The sequence below is a fragment of the Mastomys coucha genome, unplaced genomic scaffold (genome assembly GCF_008632895.1).
Source record: "Mastomys coucha isolate ucsf_1 unplaced genomic scaffold, UCSF_Mcou_1 pScaffold1, whole genome shotgun sequence".
Lineage (NCBI taxonomy): Eukaryota > Metazoa > Chordata > Mammalia > Rodentia > Muridae > Mastomys > Mastomys coucha.
Genome location: NW_022196891.1, coordinates 20201112 through 20222581, shown reverse-complemented (window position 1 = coordinate 20222581; position 21470 = coordinate 20201112). Strand labels below are relative to the sequence as shown.

The window sequence follows — 21470 nt, the reverse complement described above, 5'->3', positions numbered from 1 at the left end:
ATATATATATATATATAGTTTGAAAATAAACATGCAAGATTTCCTCTTCTAAAAAGTTTGCAGAAAAAAAGGATTGTGGACTTCACAAAATTTGAAGTAGATAAAAATTTGAGCTGTTTCTTTTGGACTGGGGAATGGGGGTCTTCTGAAATAGTTAGAAAATGAGGCACTGCTGTTAGGAGTGTTTTTCGCTAGTTGGATGGGCTCCCTGTTGTGTTCCAATCATGAATTGTTCCAGATTCTTGATTGATCCTTGAGTTCCATAATTAAGGAATGAAATCTTAATTCAATATTTAATAAATCATTTGTGAAATAGTTTGACTTTCTCTGTGAAAACAGTATATTATGACATTCTATAATTTTTAGTTTTGCTTTCCCAGTATAGTGGTTCTGTATTTTGTTTAAGAATATAATGATACAGAAAGTGTACTTATAGATATAAAAATACATTATTTTAACTTAAGATCATGTTTGAATTGAATGCCTCAATAAACCTTGCAATTTCCTTTCATGCTCTTATAACTTTTTACAGTTGTTAAAGAATTGTTTATACATAGATTTAATATTATAATTCAATATTAAGCAAGCAAATTCTCTTGACCAAACTAAATGCATACTTGTAATTTTAGTTACTGATAAAACAAGCATCAACTAATGAGGTGACTTTATGCTAATCCACATAAAGTTTGGATTTTTTCAGTTGTCAGCTTCCCATAAAACCACATGGCAACACATTAATGGATTGGGATTTGTTACCTGATACAGTCTTTGCGAATATTTTAAAAATTGAAAGCATCTGAAAGCAGGTGATGGATATTCTATGTTAACTTATTTTCTACATTGCTGTGACAAAATCTCTGTCAAAAAGCAATTTCAGGAAGAAACTGGTTTATTTTGTTTCACAGATAATGGGTCCAAGTCCATCATGCTTGTAGGAAGACATGATGGCAGGGGTGTCAGTCAACTGATCCTGTTGTATTCACAGTCAGGAAACACAGAGAGATGAATGCTCACATTAAATAGTTTCTCCTTTTTAAATTTGGTCCAGCCCATGAGCTACTCTAATCTAGAGTAGCCATAATGGATATGGTCAAAGATTCATCTTCAAGGTAATTTGAGATTCATTCAAGTTTAGGATTCATACAAGTCATCACAATTACACCCCTGTCTATTTGACATTGACACATATCATTCTTACGCTATTATATTCTATATTTTGTCTTTATAGGTGCATAACCAATTCCATAATGCAAAATGCATTAAAATTACCATCAGCTTTAATAGTCCAACACTGTATAAACTTCAGAGTAGAAGTTTCTTGTGAGACAGAATATAATCTCTTAACCCTGACCTATAAAATTGAGAGTTATAGAGGTTCAGTATGCAACAGCACAGAATAAATATACCTATTTCATGAGAGTAGAATGAAGACAGAGCAAGGAACAATCAGACGAACATAAGAACCAAATCCAGCATGGCAAACTGCAAATCCTAGAGACTCCTGATAGAATCCTTTGAGAAGCAAAAAGGACTTAAATAACCTCCCTAGTATGGGTCTGGTGCCTTCATCACTCGTAGCATCTCTCTGGGGCAATCTCCCAACCTTCCTCCCTTGTCATGCTACTGCAGACAGCCTGGTGTCTACATTTCAACTTAGAACTTTTCTCTGTAACTTCATACGGTGCCCTGCCCACCAGTGTTTCATTTACAGAGAATCTCAACTTGTAATCCATGGTTGGTCTCATGAGACTTTTGTACGTTCTGTGCATTGTTCCATGATCCCCTTAATCTTATATCTGTTATGTCTATTTTGATGGGGATGCTGAATTCTGTTGGCATGGTGGCATGTAGCCTAGGCTTCATTAGACCAACCTGATTTCTGTCTGCCTAGGTGGGTATTTTGGAGCAGAAGACATCTCAGTTTCTCTTCTTTCAAATGTCTTTGCTTTCATCTAAGCTAGAATTTTTAGCGCATAGAATCTTACTCTCAGGATACAATTCCTATTGTCAACAACTTTGAATTTTCTCAGAATTCTTGTCTAGTCAAAATTTAGTTTTTTTAAAAAAAATTTCTCTTTGTTCTATTCCCCTATAGATATGAATGAATAAAAGCAGTGAGCTGTAGCCTAACACAGGTTGACTGTAATGTTGTCTTAATATTTTTGTTGCCAAACAATTAGTGTGTTTCTTTGAAATTCAGACTCACACAAGTTCTTAGAGAGTGGGAAGAATTTTTTTTTTTTTTTACCAGATCCTTTGTCCATATGTGGAGGGTTGAGATCTTAGCCTAGTTTCTCATATAGCTTTGTCCTCCTTGGAAACTGCACAGTCCACATTTCTCTTCCAGTTTGGTTTTCCAAATTCCTACCAAGTTGACCTGTAAAGATCTGCTAAATTAGCCTAGGGCTTTTCTAGATCAATGTTCAACTCTTTTACAATTTTTTTCCATAAACCTTCTTTAAAGGCCTTTAGGTGATATTATCACTTCATTGCAGCCATATTCCTGCTCCTCATGCCAGTTTTCTGTGTTATTTACTTTTCTCCTTGCTACATCAGAATATCTGAAAAGAGCAGTTTACAGAACGGAGTGTCCATTTCATCTCCATCATGGTGGTGAAGGTGTAGTTCTGGGAACTGAAGCTCTTCCTGACACCTGCTCATAACGAAGGAAGATATGAGTTCCCATATTCAGCTAACATTTAAGTGTTTATATAATCTTAAACCCACAGACTGTGGGTTTAAACCCACAATTCCAATTATCCTAACCTACAAAAATCCCTGACTGAGCTTTATATGAAAAGTGATTGTACATCCTGTCAACTTGACAAACAATGTAAACCATTACAGGGATGATGTAAAGTCTTTTGGGGGACTGGAGTTTACATAGCCAAGGCAGTTGTTTCAGTGGGAAATTTTGAATTTCTTTTGAGGCACAGTTCATGCAGTTTTACAACTAAGTCATTTCCTAGGCCTGCCTGACTGGGATCAGAATTTTTATAGCACATCAAGATCAAAATTATGTGAAATGTCTGCTCTTAGCATTAGGTTGAGGAGATACAAATTACTGGGTTCCATTTACCTGAACAATCTAAGACTCAATATACTGTTATATATTTCTCTTTTAAAAATATTATATTTTTATATCTTTGGGTATTTTACTTAGGTATATGTTTGTGCACTATATATGTGCAGTGCCCATGGAAACCAGATCCTTTGGAGTTAAAGTTACAGGTGATTATGAGTATCATGTGATTATGGGAATTAAAGCTGAGCCCTGTCAAAGAGAAGGGTGTACTTTTACATTATAGTCATCTCTCCAGCTCCTGCTGTGTTGGTCTTTTTGTTAGTTAAATTTTAGGATGGAAAAGAAACAAATGAAAGAAAGAGAGAAAGGAAGGAAGAAAAAAAAGAAAGAAAGGAAGGAAGGAAGGAAGGAAGGAAGGAAGGAAGGAAGAAAGAAAGAAAGGAGGGAAGGAAAAGAAAGAGGAAGGAGGGAGGGAGAAAAGGAAGGAAGGAAAGAAGGAAGGAAGGAAGGAAGGAAGGAAGGAAGGAAGGAAAGAAGGAAGGAAGGAAGGTTTGGGCCTCTAAGAAAGCCACATTTGTTTATCAGTGTTGGAGATTGCAAATGTAACCCCTGAGGATTGTGGAGATAGACAGTGAGGTTCACACATCAAATATTTTCCTCTTAGAGAATTGATTGAGTTAATTACGTGTTTCAGATAACTGGCTCTTAGAATTCAGGGAAAGAGAATGAAATATTTAATCAGGGCACTGTAGCAGCATGTATAAAGCTGTGTTTTAAGGATGATTGAAGTATATCTAGTTTAATAATCACATGTTAAGGTACTTCACTCCTGGATGACTCACCCATAGTTCGTTGCCCAATATCAAATAAGTCATAAGGCACATCAGAATCACTTTGCTATAATACTACTTATTAATCTAGCAAAAGAAATTCTGAAAGGAGCAGGTGGGTCCCATAGTGATTGTAAGTCAAGTGGTAAGTCAGGATGAATGTGGAAACCAGGAAACTAGATTAGAAAGATTGGCTTGAAAAACAATGAATATAGACTGATATTAAAGGGTTTTGTATTATTTCATGAGATCTTTGTTCCATATTGAGCTAAAGAGTTACACATGGATTGAAAAGGAAAAGTTTTCACTCTAATAAAACATAAAGATGAGAAGGAAAAATTGGGGGGCATGGCATAAGAGCTAATAGTATTCACAATTCTCAATTCCAATTATCCAACAAAATTGACTTTAAAATAATCAGTGCTAAGTATAGTCCTTATCTTCTCAAGCTTAATTTTTTTCTACTTTAGTTCTAACAGAAATAATGATTAATATTCCTACCTCAATCCCTAATAAAAAACGTATGCTTTTGAGTTTTGTCTGTGGGAGTCCATGTAGTATGAATTAAATTCTCTCATTCTATCATCAGTTGGCCTAGGACTGTTCATAAGAAGTACCCTCTCAGTTCTGCTTTGCCTCTGGAACCTCAGACATCATCATGTTCAGCATTATGTTGTGTGACGGCTTTCTGAGAGGTGAACCACTCTGAGGATGTAGAGCTGTATTTATCTCTGATACAAAATGTATGCATGCAAGGGTATAGTAATAGCTAACGATTCAGCAAAAGTCTGTGGAGACATGCTCATTGAAGGAACGATACTTAGTTCTTCCTTCTAATCTATGGTGGTTTGCCTATGAAAATAAAGAAGTCCAGAGTAGATCTATTAGGCAGAAACATACTAACTGGAATGGGACTAAGTTTATTTAGTCAAACCCTATGGTCACTGAGACCAGAAAAACTGGTGATTGGATCAATGAGTAAGACCAAACAAGGAACACAGGTAGCCTGTCTTGCTTTATACAGTTTGAGAAAGGAAGCTGAGAAGAGATGAAGTAGGAAGTACCCCAGATACCTAGTCTTAATGTGAATAAATTATTTGCACTGCAGGCCTCTGATGTTCATAGGCAAAGGCTCAGTTTATTGGTAGCTGATTGCAGAAGTTAAGGAAACCTGTGGGGTGTTATATTGATTGATTGTTGATGTAGAAGGGGTGAGGAAGGTACCAGACTATAGCTGGTACCATTCCTGGATGGCTTACAAACCAATCTGAAGGGAGAAATTCCATAACAGAAATCACCTCTTCTTGGCTATATTTAGTTTTGTATAAAGCTTATAGAACTTAACCAACACATATGTAAAAATTAGCCATTTTGAAGAAGAAAAAGGTATTTCAAATAATGGCCATCTTCTAAAGTTGTCAAGATGGATTGTTGATTTGGATCTGTGATCATACAAAACTAGTAAAACACGAGAGAAGGAAATCTCTGACTCAAGAAAGGTACAGTTGACATAGCATTAGAAAGGCACCCAAGTCTGCAGTCTCTATGGGATAACACACCCTTGGGAAGTTATAGTAAATATACATCTCTTGTAATTTGAACATTGGAGAGTAGATAAAAAGAAGAATGTTTTCCTTGGAACCTGTAGGGTGCTCTTTCTGTCTCTTTTTCTTTTCAAAATGGTGGCACATTGCCTATATTTTAATTAATTTCCATTTGTTAAGCCATGAAAATCAGAAGCCCTCTCACCAACCCTCTGTTCAATGCACAATGAAGCATGTGTTAGGCAGGTTTCCTGATATTTCCAAAAGATTAATAGGAGCCAAGTTCAGAATTCTGCTTGGGTTATTGAAGGCTGACCACAATGTGTGCTTATAATGCATATTTTCTTCCTTAAAGATATGAAATTCTATTGATGCACTTTTCAATCATGAATTTCTTTGGTATTACAGATACAGAAGTGGTATATAAAACCGAAAATGGACACGTCATGAAACTGAATACAGAAACAAATGCTACCACATTGTTACTGGACAACTCAACTTTTGTAAGTAATGAAAAATTAACTGTATGATGTTATTCCACTACTCATCAGTAATGTCTCCCATAGTACTTAAGTATCTGTAACTTTGCTCGAGTACCTCTACCCCATTTCATGGAGAAAACTGAGACTCGATTTCATAAGGTATTGATAAATTACTCTTCTAATCAGTTCCACTGTCTTCACTAATAGGTCGTTTCAGTTTGTTCCATGGCAATGCCGAATTTCCCCAGAACATTTTTGGGTAGAGGTGCCTTTTGCTGTCCAAAGTTTTCTTTGGAAATCTTAGTCAGGGATAACTGGCGGTGGCTCTGGGGCTTATAACTGGGCTTTTCATTTCTTTTGCTTTGGTCTGTATGACTTTTTTTTTCCTGTCAGTGCCGCTTTGGTTTGGTTACAGCTCTGAGATAATTTGCAAGCCTGTAGCATTTTTCTTGCTGTTTAAGATTGCTAGGCTATTGCTGGTCTTTGTGTTCATGTGAACTTTAAGTTTGATTTTTCTTCTAGGCTTTTGAAGAATTCCTTGAGATTTCTATGCTGATTGCACTGCATCTGTAGATCAGATTCAGTAACAAAGTTGTTTTTATGGTATTAATCTTGACAATCAATGATCACAGGAGGTTTGTCCACTTCTAGTGTTTTTAACCCACTATTAAACAATTGCACAATCTGTCTGTCTTTCTTTGCCTCTGTCTCTCTGTCTCTGTCTGTCTGTCTGTCTGTCTCCTTTTCTCTCTTTGTGTGTTCGTGTGTGTGTGTGTGCGTGTGGTGAGTGTGTGTGCGTGTGTGTGTGTTTGTGTGGTGCACATGTGTGTGGTGAGTGTGTGTACATGTGTGTGTGTGTGTGTGTGTGCTATGCATGTGTGTGATGAGTATGTGTGCATGTGTGTGAGTAGGTGGTGTGTGTGTGGTGAGTGTGTGTGCATACGTGTGTGCATGTGTCTGTGTGTAGTTCACATGTGTCATAGGTGTGTGTGCGTGTGTGTGAGTGTATGGTGCGTGTGTATGTGGTAAGTGTGTGTGCATGTGTCTGTGTGTATGTGTGTAGTGTGCGTGTGTGGTGAGTGTGTGTGTGGTGTGTGTGCATGTGTAGTGCGTGTGTGTGTGTGTGTGTGTGTGGTGAGTATGTGTGCATGTGTGTGTGTGTGTGTAGTGCATGTGTGTGTGGTTAGTGTGTATGGGGGGGGCATGTGTATGGTGAGTATGTTTGTGTGTGTGTTGCACACGTGTGTGTGAGTGTATGATGACTGTGTGTGTGTGCGTGTGGTACATGTCTGTGTGTGGTGCACATGAGTTTGGTGAGAGTGTGTGTGTTTGTGTGTGTGTGTATGTGTCGGTCAGAAGTGGACACCAGATGTCTTCATTCTCAATTGTTTTCACTTTATATTTGAGATGAGTTCTCCTCACTGGACCTGGAGTTCACCAGTTTGCTATTCTGGCTGTCCAGCAAGCCCCAGGAATCATTATGTTTCCGTCTAGGCCTGTGATTACATTGCATTGCCACGTACAACTTTTTATATGGATGTTAGGAATCTAAAATCAGGGTCTCATGTTTGCCTGCCAAACACTTCACCAACTGAGCAATCTCCCATGTTAAAAGTGTTTATCAGATCTAAAAATTTTCTGGCTTAGTCATTAGGGCCTTTTAAGTATAGGCTTGTGTTGCTTGCAAATAGGATGCTTCTACTTTTTCATTCTTATTAGTTCTGCTTTTATTCCTATGCTGTTTCTGTTATAGCCGACTTTTGAGCATCATCAAGTGAGGCTGCAGAAACTAGATAGCTTTGTTTTCTTTTTTGGTTTTAGAGGAAATGCTTTCAGCTTCCCCATTTTGCATTGTTTTGGGATAGTGATATATACAGAGTTTCTATATTAAAGGACATCCCTATTATTCCTAATTTCTTCAGGGATGTTATCACAAAGCAGTGTTGAACTTTGTCAAAACTTTATCTAGATAAGGTGATCCTGTAATTCTGTTTCTTGTGTGTTGTATTTCAGTTACGCATTAGTGTATGCTGAACTAATCTTAAAACCTTAGAACGAAAGTCACTTGGTCATGGTGTATTGTTCTGGTTTTCTGTCTGTTGCTGTGAAACAAACAAACAAACAAACAAACAGTCAAACAACAAAAACCTGGACCTAAAGCAATTAAAGAAGGAAGTGGTTATTGTCTTTAAAACTCTTGGTCACAGTCCATTAATGATGGAAGTTAAGCAAAGAATTCAAGTGAGCGCTGAAGGCAAGCCTGTTTGCTACTCCATATGCCATTAACCAAGAAATTCACTTCACAGCCAAAGAAGTGAACCAAGAACAATCAAGAATGCTGCTGGTTGTAAGCCAGATTTATGTTCAGCTAGCTTTCACATATCCACTATGTGACCACTCCCATATGGAATGGTGCTGCCTAGAGTGGCCCGGGACCACCTGCATGCCAATTAAGAATTGTGACAGTCTTCCACAGTCTAGCCCACATTGCCAGTTTGATCTAGGTAATTTCCCAATCCAGGCTTTTCCTTCTGATAGCTCTAGGCTATGAAAGTTGACCTAACCAGGAAATATATGATTCTTGAAATGCCTTTGTGAGTTCTTTTGCAACTTGTTTTATGGAGAAAAATTTACCTACATTTATCTGGGAAATTGGCCTATATTTCTATGTTGCATTTTATCTGGTTTTATACAATTTTGCCTTTGTAGTATGAGTTTGGTAATGCTCTGTCTTTATATTTTATGATACAATTTTTAGAGTTAGCTCTTAAAGCTTTGTTGGAATCCTGCAATGAATGTTTTTTCTGCATTTATTTATATTTAAATCTCATTGCTTGGTATGAATATATTTATAATTGTTGGTGTCTGTGATGGTTTAATCTTCAAGTCACTGGGGAAGAGGGAACCTCAAGAGAAAGATTATCACTACCAGCTTGACCTCTGTGACAGTTTATTTATTGGTGGTTGATGTGGAAGAACCAGTGCATTGTGGGTAGTACTGAGCTATATAGAAAAGGAAGCTCAGTGGTTCAGAGCACTGACTGTTCTTCTAGAGGAACTGGGTTTGATTTCCACATCATGCCACCCAACTGTCCATAACTCCAATTCCAGGGGATCTGATGCTGTTTTCTGCCACTAATGATGTGTACTACGTATGTACTTGATTCATTCATGAACATAGATGCATACAAATAAAACACCTATACACTATATATATAATTTATATAGTGTATATATATTATATTACATAGTATATATATTATAGTATATATAGTGTGATATATATATATATATATATATATATATTGAGCAATTATGGAAAGGAAGCCACTAAGTAACCAATTATTAAGCTGTGTGTGTGTGTGTGTGTGTGTGTGTGTGTTGTGCGTGTGTGATCTGAGTTCCATCCCCCTTGAAGGAGAGTACTAATTCCTGCAGGTGGTCTTCTGACCTGCACACACAAATACACACAAAAAAACATATCCACAAAAATAATAAAAAATAATAAAATTGATTTATTAATTAAGAGAAAATAATGTCATTTTTGTTATAATGGTAATAAACCAACCCATACTTATCTAGAAATAATTGTTGTGGATGTCATACTTCATAATACTTAAGAGAGAAAAAAATTAGGTAAGACTGATTGCCAAATGTAATTACATAAGACTCTCTGAAGGAATAAACCTCCTTTGTGGAGATAATATCAACTTTCATGAAGGACTGTAGAAAGCAACATAGGGCAGCCTCTAATATTCTGTCCACTGTATGGTCCTCGGGGACATGAGAGAAGGGCAAGAACCACTGAGAGATCACTGCATAGTGGAAAAGAAGCCCCCCATTGGATGATAAGACGAAGATGGCAAAGGGACTTGGGCATAGTCAGAGTATGACCATGAAGGCTCAACTGAGATTAATGTGGTTTGTTTTCTGCAGCATTCCTTTAGGAAGCCAAGATTATATACATTTTCATTGTTTTCCTTTCCCTGTAGGTTAACTTTGTAAGCAAACTGTTGTCACCTAGTCAAATCATTCAGATAAGGTTTAGAGCCTCAGTGTGCGAATGCCCTTTTCTGTGACTGATTCCTTCCAGTCGTGGCCTAGTTCACATAAATGCTATATTTATTTTCATCAGAATTTGTTTTTGTTTCCTTTAGAATTTATTACATGCTTTCTTTTTTCAGTTTCCTTGATACAGCAAGAAAAGTAATTCAGTCCATACCATCATCCTTCATTCCAATTCTTGTTGTTGTTAAAGCATAATATTCCATCTCATCTCATTAATATAGCCTCTATGTGCTAATTAATATGCAATTTATCTAGGCTTATGTATTTATATTTTGAAATTTTCTTTGATGTCTGTAGTCTTTTCTCTGTTATCTATGACTTTTAACAGAGCCTCATTTAATTAATTTTCTAATGACTATTCTTATATAATACTTGGGCTCCCTAAATTCATATATAGCACAGTGGAATTATGCAGGTTATAAGTCTCAGAGTAAAGGTTAAGAGAAGAGAAGGTGGTATTCAGCCAGTTAGCCAAAATTTGAGATGAAAAAATGTAAATTATAAGGATATAATTTCAAAAGAAATCTATTTCCTTCCCACACTAGGGTAGTATTATTAAGGAGAATTGAGTTTTAAAAGTTCAAATTAGCAAATTAGCCGGGCGGTGGTAGTGCACAGCTTTATTCCCAGCGCTTGGGAGGAAGAGGCAGGTGGATTTCTGAGTTCGAGGCCAGCCTGGTCTACAGAGTGAGTACCAGGACAACACAGAGAAGCCCTGTCTTGAAAAACCAAGTGCTCCCTTCAGCGGCACATATACTAAAATTGGAATGATACAGAGAAGATTAGCATGGCCCCTGCTCAAGGATGACACACAAATTCGTGAAGTGTTCCATATTAAAAAAATAAAAAGTTCAAATTAGTTTAATATTTTGATTTAGCAACTCTCCTAAGTCATGGTATCAAAAATAATTTATCAGAATTAAGAGGTAATTCCTTTGCATAATGAGATATATCTTACTTATAGCCATAATCAATCATGATAATTATTATAGCTAAAAGTCTCTTGATAAGTTCATAGAAAATCAATTGAGAAGTTTTATTTATAAAAGTTGTCAAGTGTAGAGCACAATACTCTAATTTTTTGAAAACATGGTCTGCCAAAAAATGTCAATTTACATATTTGTTAAAAGATTTGTTTTATTTTTATTCATGTGTCTCTGTGTATGCCATGAGTGTTCATTGTCCCATGGAAGTCAGAGGAGAGTTTTGGACCCTGGATCTCTAGTGAAACGTGATTGAGAGCTTCCTAATATGGCTGCTAGGAACCAAACTTAAGTTCTCCGGAAGAAAAGCAAGCCCTTTTCACCACTGTCATGTCTTTAGCTCCTCATTTCCTTTCTTAGTCAAGATCATTTGATGCCATTTTTCATTCATTTCAAGCATATTTTAAATATGGTAACTGGTTATTTTAAGTTGTGTAATCATGGGTTAAAGACTCTAAGTAAGAATAATATTGACATAGCTGTCTTTTTTTCTTTTTTCTTTTTTGGTTTGGGTTTGGGTTTTTGTTTTTTGGGACAGGGTTTCTCTGTATAGCCCTGACTGTCCTGGAACTCACATTGTAGACCAGGCTGGCCTCGAACTCAGAAATCTGCCTGTCTCTGCCTCCCACATGCTGGGATTAAAGGCGTGCGCCACCACTATGAATTTCTAAGGTTTGGGATTCCTAAAAAGTTTACCACTCTTTAAGCGTGAGAATGGAAAAGAATTGATTTAGCTCCAAATCTGTTCCTAATAAGTCTAAGCATTTAAAATATTATTTCTAGATCCAGAATTAATTCAGATAAAAGAGTGTGTAGACCAACACTGCAAGCACCCTCTACGTATCAGCTGTGATCCTCGTATTATTGATAATGTGAGGATTGGCAGTGATCTTGAATAACAGTCTTACAGTATTCTGCCAATTCACTTTCTGAAATTAAAAAGGGGGGGCTTGAGAATATATATCCAAGTTTCATGTAGCTAAATATTAAGAATTATTTTAATAAAGAAGACTTAGGTACTAATATGGATTTTTAATAAACAAGAGATAAGAATGTATACACTTTAAACCCCCCCCTTTTTTTTTTTTTTTTGATTTTTGGTTCTTGTAGCCGTGGCTGCCCTGGAACTCACTCTGTAGACCAGGCTGGCCTTAAACTCAGAAGTCCACCTGCCTCTGCCTCCCAAGTGCTGGGATTAAGGGCATGTGCCACCACTGCCTGGCCCCACTTTAAACTTTTAATATATATATGTTAAAGGGACCAGAGAGAAGGTTTGGTGATTTTCAGCATTTGCTTCTCTTCCAGAGGACCCAGTTTAGTTCCCAGCACCCTTATCTAGTAGCTCAAAACCCTCTGCAACTCCAGCTGCAGTGCCTAATGTCCCTGGCCTCTGTTAACACCAGTGCTTTATGTGTAAATACTCACATGCACATACACATAATACAGTAAAAAATCAGATTGCATGTTTTAATAAGCTCTCTAAAATTAGTCTGAATCAGAAATAAATTTCTATGATGAAACAGAATGTATTCCAAGGAAGATTGTATGCAGACAGATTGGGTCCAATTGTCTATTGAGTGTTACAAAAATAGTAACATGGACTAAATGCTGTGAGGGTCATGTCTGTGTGGCGTGTATAAACAGCATCAGTCTACATCAAGACTCTTGACTTGTCAACTTTCATAGTGGTTATGATATTCTTTATTGTTTTCCTTGCTGTGTAACTGTGAAAACAAAATGAATTATGGTGCACTATTCAGAATGATGATTATAAAAGCAGAAAAATTGGTAGTGAAAATTCTGTTTCTCTTTTTACATATCTACTGGGGCACATAGTAATTTTAAATTCTAATTTAAAAATGTCAGAAGCTACCACAGTAGTTGCTATGTGTTTCAAGGACTGTGTTACTGCCTGGTGTGAGTTATCCATAGAAGTTTCCCTGAGAGGAGACAGGGGTTAAAATATCTCCAAAACTTCCACCCTTGACTATTATTAAGAATAATCTAGAGGCTAAATTATACTAAGGTATCATTCATAGGGACAAAGCAGGATTATCCTCAAAGACTGGGGAGATGAGTTGGTTGGTAAAGAAGATAGCTTGCAAGCCTGGAAGCCTATGTCCTTAGGACCTCTGGAAGGGAGTGCCGACTCCACAAGGCCGTCTCTGACCTCCACACAGATGCTCTGACACAACCCCCCCAGGTGTTTCTCTCTGTCTCTCTCTCTCTGTCTCTGTCTCTGTCTCTCTCTCATACACACACCAAAAATAAATATATTTAAAAGGAAAACATCCTTGATAGTGTCCATTGTTGCTAATAAACCTAGCTAATGAAACACATTTGAACATCTTTTGATCAAAATAAAACGTTGGAAGGAATGTCATTTTCCTTTATTAGAAATAATGTGCCTAAACATTTATGTGAAACATAGAACTCCATCTTTGCAATGTCCTTCTGGAGACCTGCAGTACTGCTCACACTTCCAGCACTTCTTGTTGTATAGTTCTTTCTTTGGTCCATTTAAGGCCAAAGGAGTGTATCAGGTAAGAGCTGGAAGATAACATGAGGCAGAATCTGCCACTGCTTTGCACCTTGGCCTCCTTAGAGGACTGCATTCTGCAATGTAGCCACAGCCAGCCAGTCTAGTTAGAGCAGTTTGATGTTGGAGTTATAAACACCTCTGACCATCTGATGGCTGGTTCAGACTTCCATTTCACTTCTGAATAATTTCACATATGGATAACTCCCAGTCATGGAGAGCTAATTAAAACTTTTAAAGAGTGTTCATCAGAGAAACTTTTAGACAGGAAACCAAGTTTTTAGTTCTATTGCACAGTTGGATGGCCACATTTAATGATAATGTGAATTTTGAAATCATGTAGAATACATTTCAAATGTCTTATCTCCAAAACTAACAGATAAGGTTATTAAAAATTATTTTAAATTTCTTAATTTAATCATTGCTCAATGTCCATGTATAACAAAACATGGCATTGTACCCTGTAAGTACTTACATATATAATATACACATGTGATCCCTTTACTAAGGTAATAATATGTGAATAGATCACTTGCACCTGTAAACCAGGACTCAAGACCCTGAGACAGGAAGATTAAAATAAGTTCAAGGTCAACTATAGATACAGAGTTAGGCCTTGTTTCAGAAATAAAAAAATAAAACATGATTTTAATAAAATCAAACTAAAAGCTAAATTTGAGTGTGCAGCCTCACATCCAATTTTATACTCATTTATGGTGATTTAAGCAAACAAAATACATTTTCAGGAGACAGTTGAGGATTCTGACGGTGTTGATGCAACCTCTCCCTCCCTTTTAGCCTTTGGTAATGTTCAGTTTCTGCAGTTTCTTGATGCATAACCCTGGTGGGGTGTGGATTGGGGGAGGGTGGAGTCTGACGTCTCCTATTGCTCGTGTGATAGAATACAGGCATTTTGATAGCACAGTAGAAGCACAGTAAATTAATATTGAATCTACTTGGGAGACATATGAATTCAAGGATTCTGGGTTTTGTCAAGCATAGATTGATAATAGCAGTCCATCACACTGTCACAAAGCTTTCTCAGATTCCACTGCTGTTTACCAAGAAATTGAAGCTTAGAAAAAGGGACGTCCAAAGCCTACACTGTTGCTGCAGTCAAGAGGCCCTTGCTGACAGTAACCTGGTGTGTCTGTTCCTTCGGAGGTCAGGCCAGCAAAGGACCAATGCAGATGTAGATGCTTGGAACCAACCATCAGACTTAGCTCAGGGACCCCACAAGGGAGATGGAAGGACTGGAGGAGCAGAGGGGGATTGCAACCCCATAGGAAGAACAACATTGGCTGGCGGGACAACCCAGTGCCCCCAGAGACTAGACCATCAACCGAGGAGTGTACAGAGAGGGATCCAGGATTCCAGATACATATGTAGCAGAGGATGGTTTTGCCTGACAGCAATGAGGGGAAGCCCTTGGTTTTGTGGAGGTTTGATGACCCAGCATAGGGGGATGCTGGAGCAGTGGAGCAGGAGAGGTTTCGTGGGTGAGAAGAAGGAGAGGGTTGATGTGGGATGGGGGGTTTGTGGAGGGGTAACTGGGAAGTGGAATATCACTTGAGATGTAAATGAATGGAATGATGAATTTTAAAAAAAAGTAAGTTGGGCGAGGATTAGTGCTAGAAAGTACTTGTGGGAGAAACCAGGTTTTGAGCTGAACAGAAAAGACAGACAAAAGAGATGGAAATGTAAAAGGAAGAACTGACTACAGATTGGAAGCATTTCATCACGATTAATTTACAGAGCAACACTTATAGAAGGGACAAGGATGCGGAATTCTTTCCTCAGCCAGCAGGATGTTGGCCTGAGGGAGCTGAGAGCAAAGCAAGGGAGGATGTTGACAGTCAAGTGGTCTATGTAGACCTGGGGTGTGCTCACATGATAGCGCTGCTGGGCCCACAGTGATGCTACTGAGGGTTCCCATGACAGGCACTACACAAAGCGGTCTCCAAACTAAGAGTCAAGATTTGGAGTGAAATTACTCAAGGGCTTTAGCCTAATTTGATCACGCTGCCTAACAGGTGGGGAAATACCCTGTTCAAATAAAACAGGAAGCTATTGAAAAGTAGCAGAAAGGGATTAGCATTGCATAGTTTGTACAACTTGTTCTCCTGAGAGGGAGGAACAATACCACCAATGAAAAAAAGTCTTATAATAAAAAAAAATGAAAAAGAAAAGAAAAGAAAAAAGGAAAAAGAAATCTAGAGTAGTCTCGAGAGTAAGGGGAAAATACTTTGACTCCTGATCCTTGCTAGCTCTTACATACCCTAAAATCTCTTTTAAAATTATTTTTAATAATTCATAAAATGCAAAAGATATACTTTATAAAATACAAATATATATGTATATATTTAATACACAATTGCATTAATGAACTCTTGTCTTTCAAGAACACAGAAGTTACTGTGGCAAATCCCTACTTTGAAGAATTAATAAGTATAAGGAATTAATTTTTAAAACTTAGATTTTATTTCATGTGTGTGGGTGTTTTGCCCACATGAATGTCCCTGCACTCTGCTCATGCATTGCCTGAGGATGCCAGAATCCTTGAAATAATAATAATGGATGGTTGTTAACCATGATGAGGGTACTGGAAATTGAACCTAGGTCATCGCGAAGAGGAAGCAGTACTCTTCGTACTTTGCCATCTCTCCAGCAGCCAAAAAAAATGACTCTTTATTGCGTTCTGGTTTGTTTGTTTGTTTGTTTGTTTTTTAACAAAAAACAATAAATTGCCAAAAATACTTATTTAAAAATTAGGAAAGGTTCTTAAATTAAATGTTTGCATATATATATATATATGTGTGTGTGTGTGTGTGTGTGTGTGTGTGTGTGTGTGTATGCATATTCAAAAATTAAATGTATATGTATATATATATAGGTATATATTTGTGTACATATATATACACATTCAAAAAGGTTAGATGGATCCATAATAGCTACCTAGAGGATCAATAAATGATAGACAATGGAAAAGTAAATAGAAAGATAGATAGATAGATAGATAGATAGATAGATAGATAGATAGATAGATAGAGATTCACTTGCAGGTATCTAATAATTGAACACTATGTGTTACCTCCATCTAATTAAGAAAATATGCCCACTACACACAAAGGCACATATACATTTAATATATAGAGAGAAAAGTATGGCTTTATTGACCTCATTTGACAGTCATTTGTCCAAAATTGCAATTTTACCGTATTTTAAATGTCTCAATCTCTAACACCCATGCCGTGATTCTTTCTTTTCAAACAATTTTGGGTTTTGTATGTGATCATTCTGTGTGTCTGTCTCTGTTTTTTTCTCACACAGCAGACAGACACAAACACAAACACACACACACACACGCAGATAGACAAATACAGACAAACACACACACACACACACACACACACACACACACACACACAGAGAGACACCCAGAAACAGACACACATACATACTGCCCCCTACCACCACTCTGTAGTATCCATTACTGTGAATCTTCACTCCATGTCTTTTTCCCGTTTCTCTGGGTAGATCTGGAAGGAATGATTTAATTTAAATTTGAGGTTTACCTGTGTGTGGACGCTCATGCCTGTCTCCCAGCACTTAGCCTGGACTACCTAGTGGGTTCTGGGCAGACTGGGGCTACAGAGCAGACCGTACTTTGACGTAAGTGAATGTACTTTCAATTCCCATTTCCCACTCACACTGACACGCGTTTGGCTTATTCTGACCATGACTTCTGCAGTGTAGGGTATGGCAGCACATTGGCCCACTCTCCTGCATCGCAGCTTCGTGGGGAGAGAAACAGTTACTCCTTCCTTTACCTCTCGGGCAACATCCACATGTGAGTCTTTTCCTTACTGAACTGAAAACTCCCCCGTTTGGGTTTGTCTCAAGGAAGCATTTTTCATAGCTACCTTTTGACATATTCAGTAGTGTAGCCAGCTCCACTGCCGAGGAGCACTTTGTCCTTTGTTAGATAAAGATGAGGTTTACTTGAACCTGGCTGTATTAGTAACTTTGCTATTTTTTTTAAAAATAGCTTGACAAAAGCAGCTTGAGAAGGAAAAGGTTTATTTTGGCTTATGGTTCCAGGAAATCAAGGAAAATGGAACAAGAAGCTAGCTGAATGCATTTTATCCTTATGTAGGAAGTACACGTAGAACTTCCTTGTGCACGGGCTATCCTGCACGTCTTCAAGTTCTGCCACCAGTGATCCATGTCCGCCAACACTCCATTTTCGATAACCTCCCCAAATAGCACAATTATCCAGAGACCAGCTGTTCACATACACGAGTCTACAAGGCGCATTTCTCATTTAAACTCCGATGCCAAGCATGAAGACACTGGAATAGTCAATCTTATAACCAAGATATTCACTAAGTGAGTAAGAATGAGATGTATACATTGCAAGGACTCACTGCACAGACGATGAGTGACATCTGTCATAGCATGATGAAGCATGATGTGACATGTTATTGTGCTATGTTGAATGACACAAGTTTTTAAATTGAGTAATTTCACTTTTCTACAAATTTCCACTTCTTTTTTATATCCTTAAGTATGGGTAAATGAAAAGACTTCAAATTCTATATCCATAATTTTTTAAAAACCTCATATATCTTAAATGTCTTTTAGCCTCACCCATGTCTTCTTAGCAGATGTCTCTGTTCCAATTATTTGTGTATTTTTAACAGGTTTATTTACATTTTCATTGTTAAACTATTTGGATTCTTTATGTATTAAATGTGCAGATTTCTTACCCAATAAGGTCTATAGTTTAATTTAAAAATTATGTGTGCCCTTACCTTGCAGTTATGTCTATGCACCACATGTGTGCAGTATTCACAGAGGTCAGATATGTAGAACAGTGAACCATCTGAAACTGAAGTTACACAGGATTGTCATTGCTGAGAATCAAACTGTGGTCCTTAGGGAAGAGCAGCCCATGCTCTCAAACACTGAGATATATATCTAGTTTCTATTTCTGTATTTTTTCTTTTTTTTTTTTTTAGATATTTTCCTTATTTACATGTAAATTTCTCCTTTCCCAGTTTCCCCTCCAAAAAACAAACAAACAAACAAACAAACAAAAACAACAAGAACAAACCCCTGTTGCCTTCCCCCTCCCCATGCCTGCCACCCCATCCTCTCTCACTTATTGGCCCTGGCATTCCCCTACACTGGGGCACAGAACCTTCACAGGGCTGAGATCCTCTCCTCCTATTGATGATCGAATTTGCAATCCTCTACTATACACATGCTGGCAGAACAATCAGACCCATCATGTGCAGTTCTTGGTTGGTGGTTGAGATCCTGGGATCTCTGAGGGTACTAGTTAGTTCATATTGTTGTTCGTCCTAAGGGGTTGCAAACCCCTCAGCTCCATAGGTCCTTTCTCTAACTCCTTCATTGGGGACCATGTACTCAGTTCAATGGATGGCTGTGAGCCTCTACATCTGCTAAAACTTTTGCTATTTGTTTTCCTTTATGGATGTTATATTGTTCCCTGGAAAGATTTTTGTTTGGGGGAAATAAGGGTGTAGATCAGTTTGTAGACTGCTTTAGTAATATGATTGAGGCTCTGGATTTAAGTCCCAGTGTCACATAAGCCAGATGATGTGTAATCCTGGCATGTAGGAGAAGCCAAGAGAATCAGAAGTTCAAGGTCATCCATAGCTACATAGGGAGTCTAAGGCAAGTCTGAGCTAAATGAGATTCTATCTAAAAATAAACCATTGTGAGTTTAAGTGTATTTATTTATTTTCCTTAATTACTTTACTATTAATTTAGATTAACTGTGTGTTTCTGTTATGATCACTATCATTTTAGCCTTATATTCTTTGATTCATTTTGAGTTTACTCTTCAATGTGAGGAAAGGAAAATAAAATCATTATTGTGCATTATTGAGCCACATAGGATTACTTGAAAAGATTATTATTTGCAAGTGAACAGTCTTTACGCTTTTATAATATTTGAGTTATCCCAAAATGTATGAAGTTATATTTGGAATCAATATCCTTATATGTTCATATGTGTATATGAATTTAAAGCCAGATATTTTCCCAAACTTCATCTTTCTCTACCCATACCTTGTCAGTTTTAGTGCTTTGTTTCTCATTTTTATTCCTAATGTATTTTCTTTCTCTTTTAAATTATACTTTGTCTTTATTATTCAAAATTTCATATGTGTGTATAATGAAAAATGATCACATCCACTTGCCACCATCCAACCCCAATATCTTCTATCAATATGCCCCCTCCAAAATTCATGTTCTCTTTTATAACCCACTAAGACTGATTAAGACAACCCATATGTGTATGGGATGTAGTGCCATCCACTGGGACATGGGAAACCTACCAGCAACCAGACATTTTGAGCAAGAGTGCTTCTCTCTCCTCTTACAGCTATCCACTTACAATATCTCCTCAACATGGAAAGGTTGTAGAGAGTAACCATGACCTTGTGACGGTAACCACAGCTGCTGTGAGTCTTTGCGGGCAGCAGCCATATGATATCCTGAAGACATACTCACAGCACACCTCCCCATCCTCAGGCTCTTTCTTATATTTTCTACCCCCATTTCTGCAGCATTGTTTAACAATACTTTGTGATGTTATATTGGTGAGTGCTAATACCCACATCATTGAGGAATTGACAAATCCCCTTCTCTTTCCCATTTCCTTTATTCCTTCTTTCATCCTTTATTTTTCTTTTTTCCTTCCTTCCTTTTATCTTTCTTTTCTACCTTGCTACCTCCCTCCCTCCTCCCTCTCCTTCTTGTTCTTTCTTCTTTCTTCCTTCCTTCTCTTCTTCTTCTTCTTCTTCTTCTTCTTCTTCTTCTTCTTCTTCTTCTTCTTCTTCTTCTTCTTCTTCTTCTTCTTTTCTCTCTCTCTCTTTCTTTCTTTCTTTCTTTCTTTCTTTCTTTCTTTCTTTCTTTCTTTCTTTCTTTCTGAGATAGGGTTTCTCTGTGTATCCCTGGCTGTGCTTGAACTCATTCTGTATACCAAACTGGCCTCAAACTCAGAGATACAACTGCTTCTGTTGCAAAGTTTTTGAATTAAAGGCATGTGACCCCACTATATTTTACATTTTCTAATATAATTCTATTATTGTCAGAAGACAAATTTTGTATGTTGTTAACGCAAAGTAATTATGTATTCATTAAGACTGATTTAGGTATTTTTGTAAAGGTATTTAGTGAAGAAAACCTTATATGGTTGAGATTTGTTTTCTGTCTTGTATCAGGTATAGTATTTTATTTTGTTCTTGTGTTTTCTCTTCCATAGTGGTATTTTCTATTTTCCTTTTAGTTATTTTTCTTTGGGATTCCATTTAGTTATTACTTTTGGAATGGTTTATAATAGTAATTAACTGCAAGAGGAAACAGATGATCACACTCAGTATTACAAGCTACTGAAGAATTCACTATGTATCCTTCAAATTCATGCAAACTATTCTGCCTCAGCCTCCCAAGTGTTGGGAAAGTAAACATTATATCATGTCTCCACAACAATATTTTTATTTTACATTTATTTATTTATTTTTGTATGTGTGCATGTGTTTAATGTGTTCATGTACGTGTTGTTTGTGTTTGTGTGTTATGTTTACATGCTTGCATGCACATGACACACACTGGTCCAGATGATGACATGTGGGACTTAGTTCTTTCTTTCCATTATGAAAGTCCTACATATCAAACCAAAGTAGTTAGCATTAACACTTTTTTGTTGAAACATTACAGTGGCTCTCTAGCAGGAGGGAAAATTACATTAAGTTAAATCAACTTAAATTCCTACTTCAGTAGAACACAAAATGTATCCTGCCATTCTTCTATTAGAACCATTAACACTGTATGGTGACTTCCATATGGATTTTATGTCTATGCCATATCACAACCAATACTATTTTATATTAAGTAACTACTCAATTCTCTCCTATAATCAGTTGAAGGGCATTGTTAAAAAGTGATTTCTGCTTTTCATAAACCC

The 21470-nt window shown here is 37.2% G+C and overlaps 1 protein-coding gene and 1 non-coding gene across 3 annotated transcripts in view; both read left to right on the top strand.

Annotated features, from left to right (window-relative positions):
* The window catches only part of Dpp10 (dipeptidyl peptidase like 10), a 716117-nt gene that overhangs the window by 363447 nt on the left and 331200 nt on the right, over positions 1–21470 (top strand). For both annotated transcript variants that reach the window (XM_031380842.1, XM_031380845.1), the window contains exon 4: positions 5808–5902. In XM_031380842.1, the coding sequence (XP_031236702.1) occupies positions 5808–5902 (95 nt within the window). The remainder of the gene's footprint in view (positions 1–5807; positions 5903–21470) is intronic.
* LOC116072514 lies at positions 10682–10788 on the top strand. The gene has a single exon (XR_004111493.1). It is a non-coding gene; the product is annotated as a U6 spliceosomal RNA (small nuclear RNA).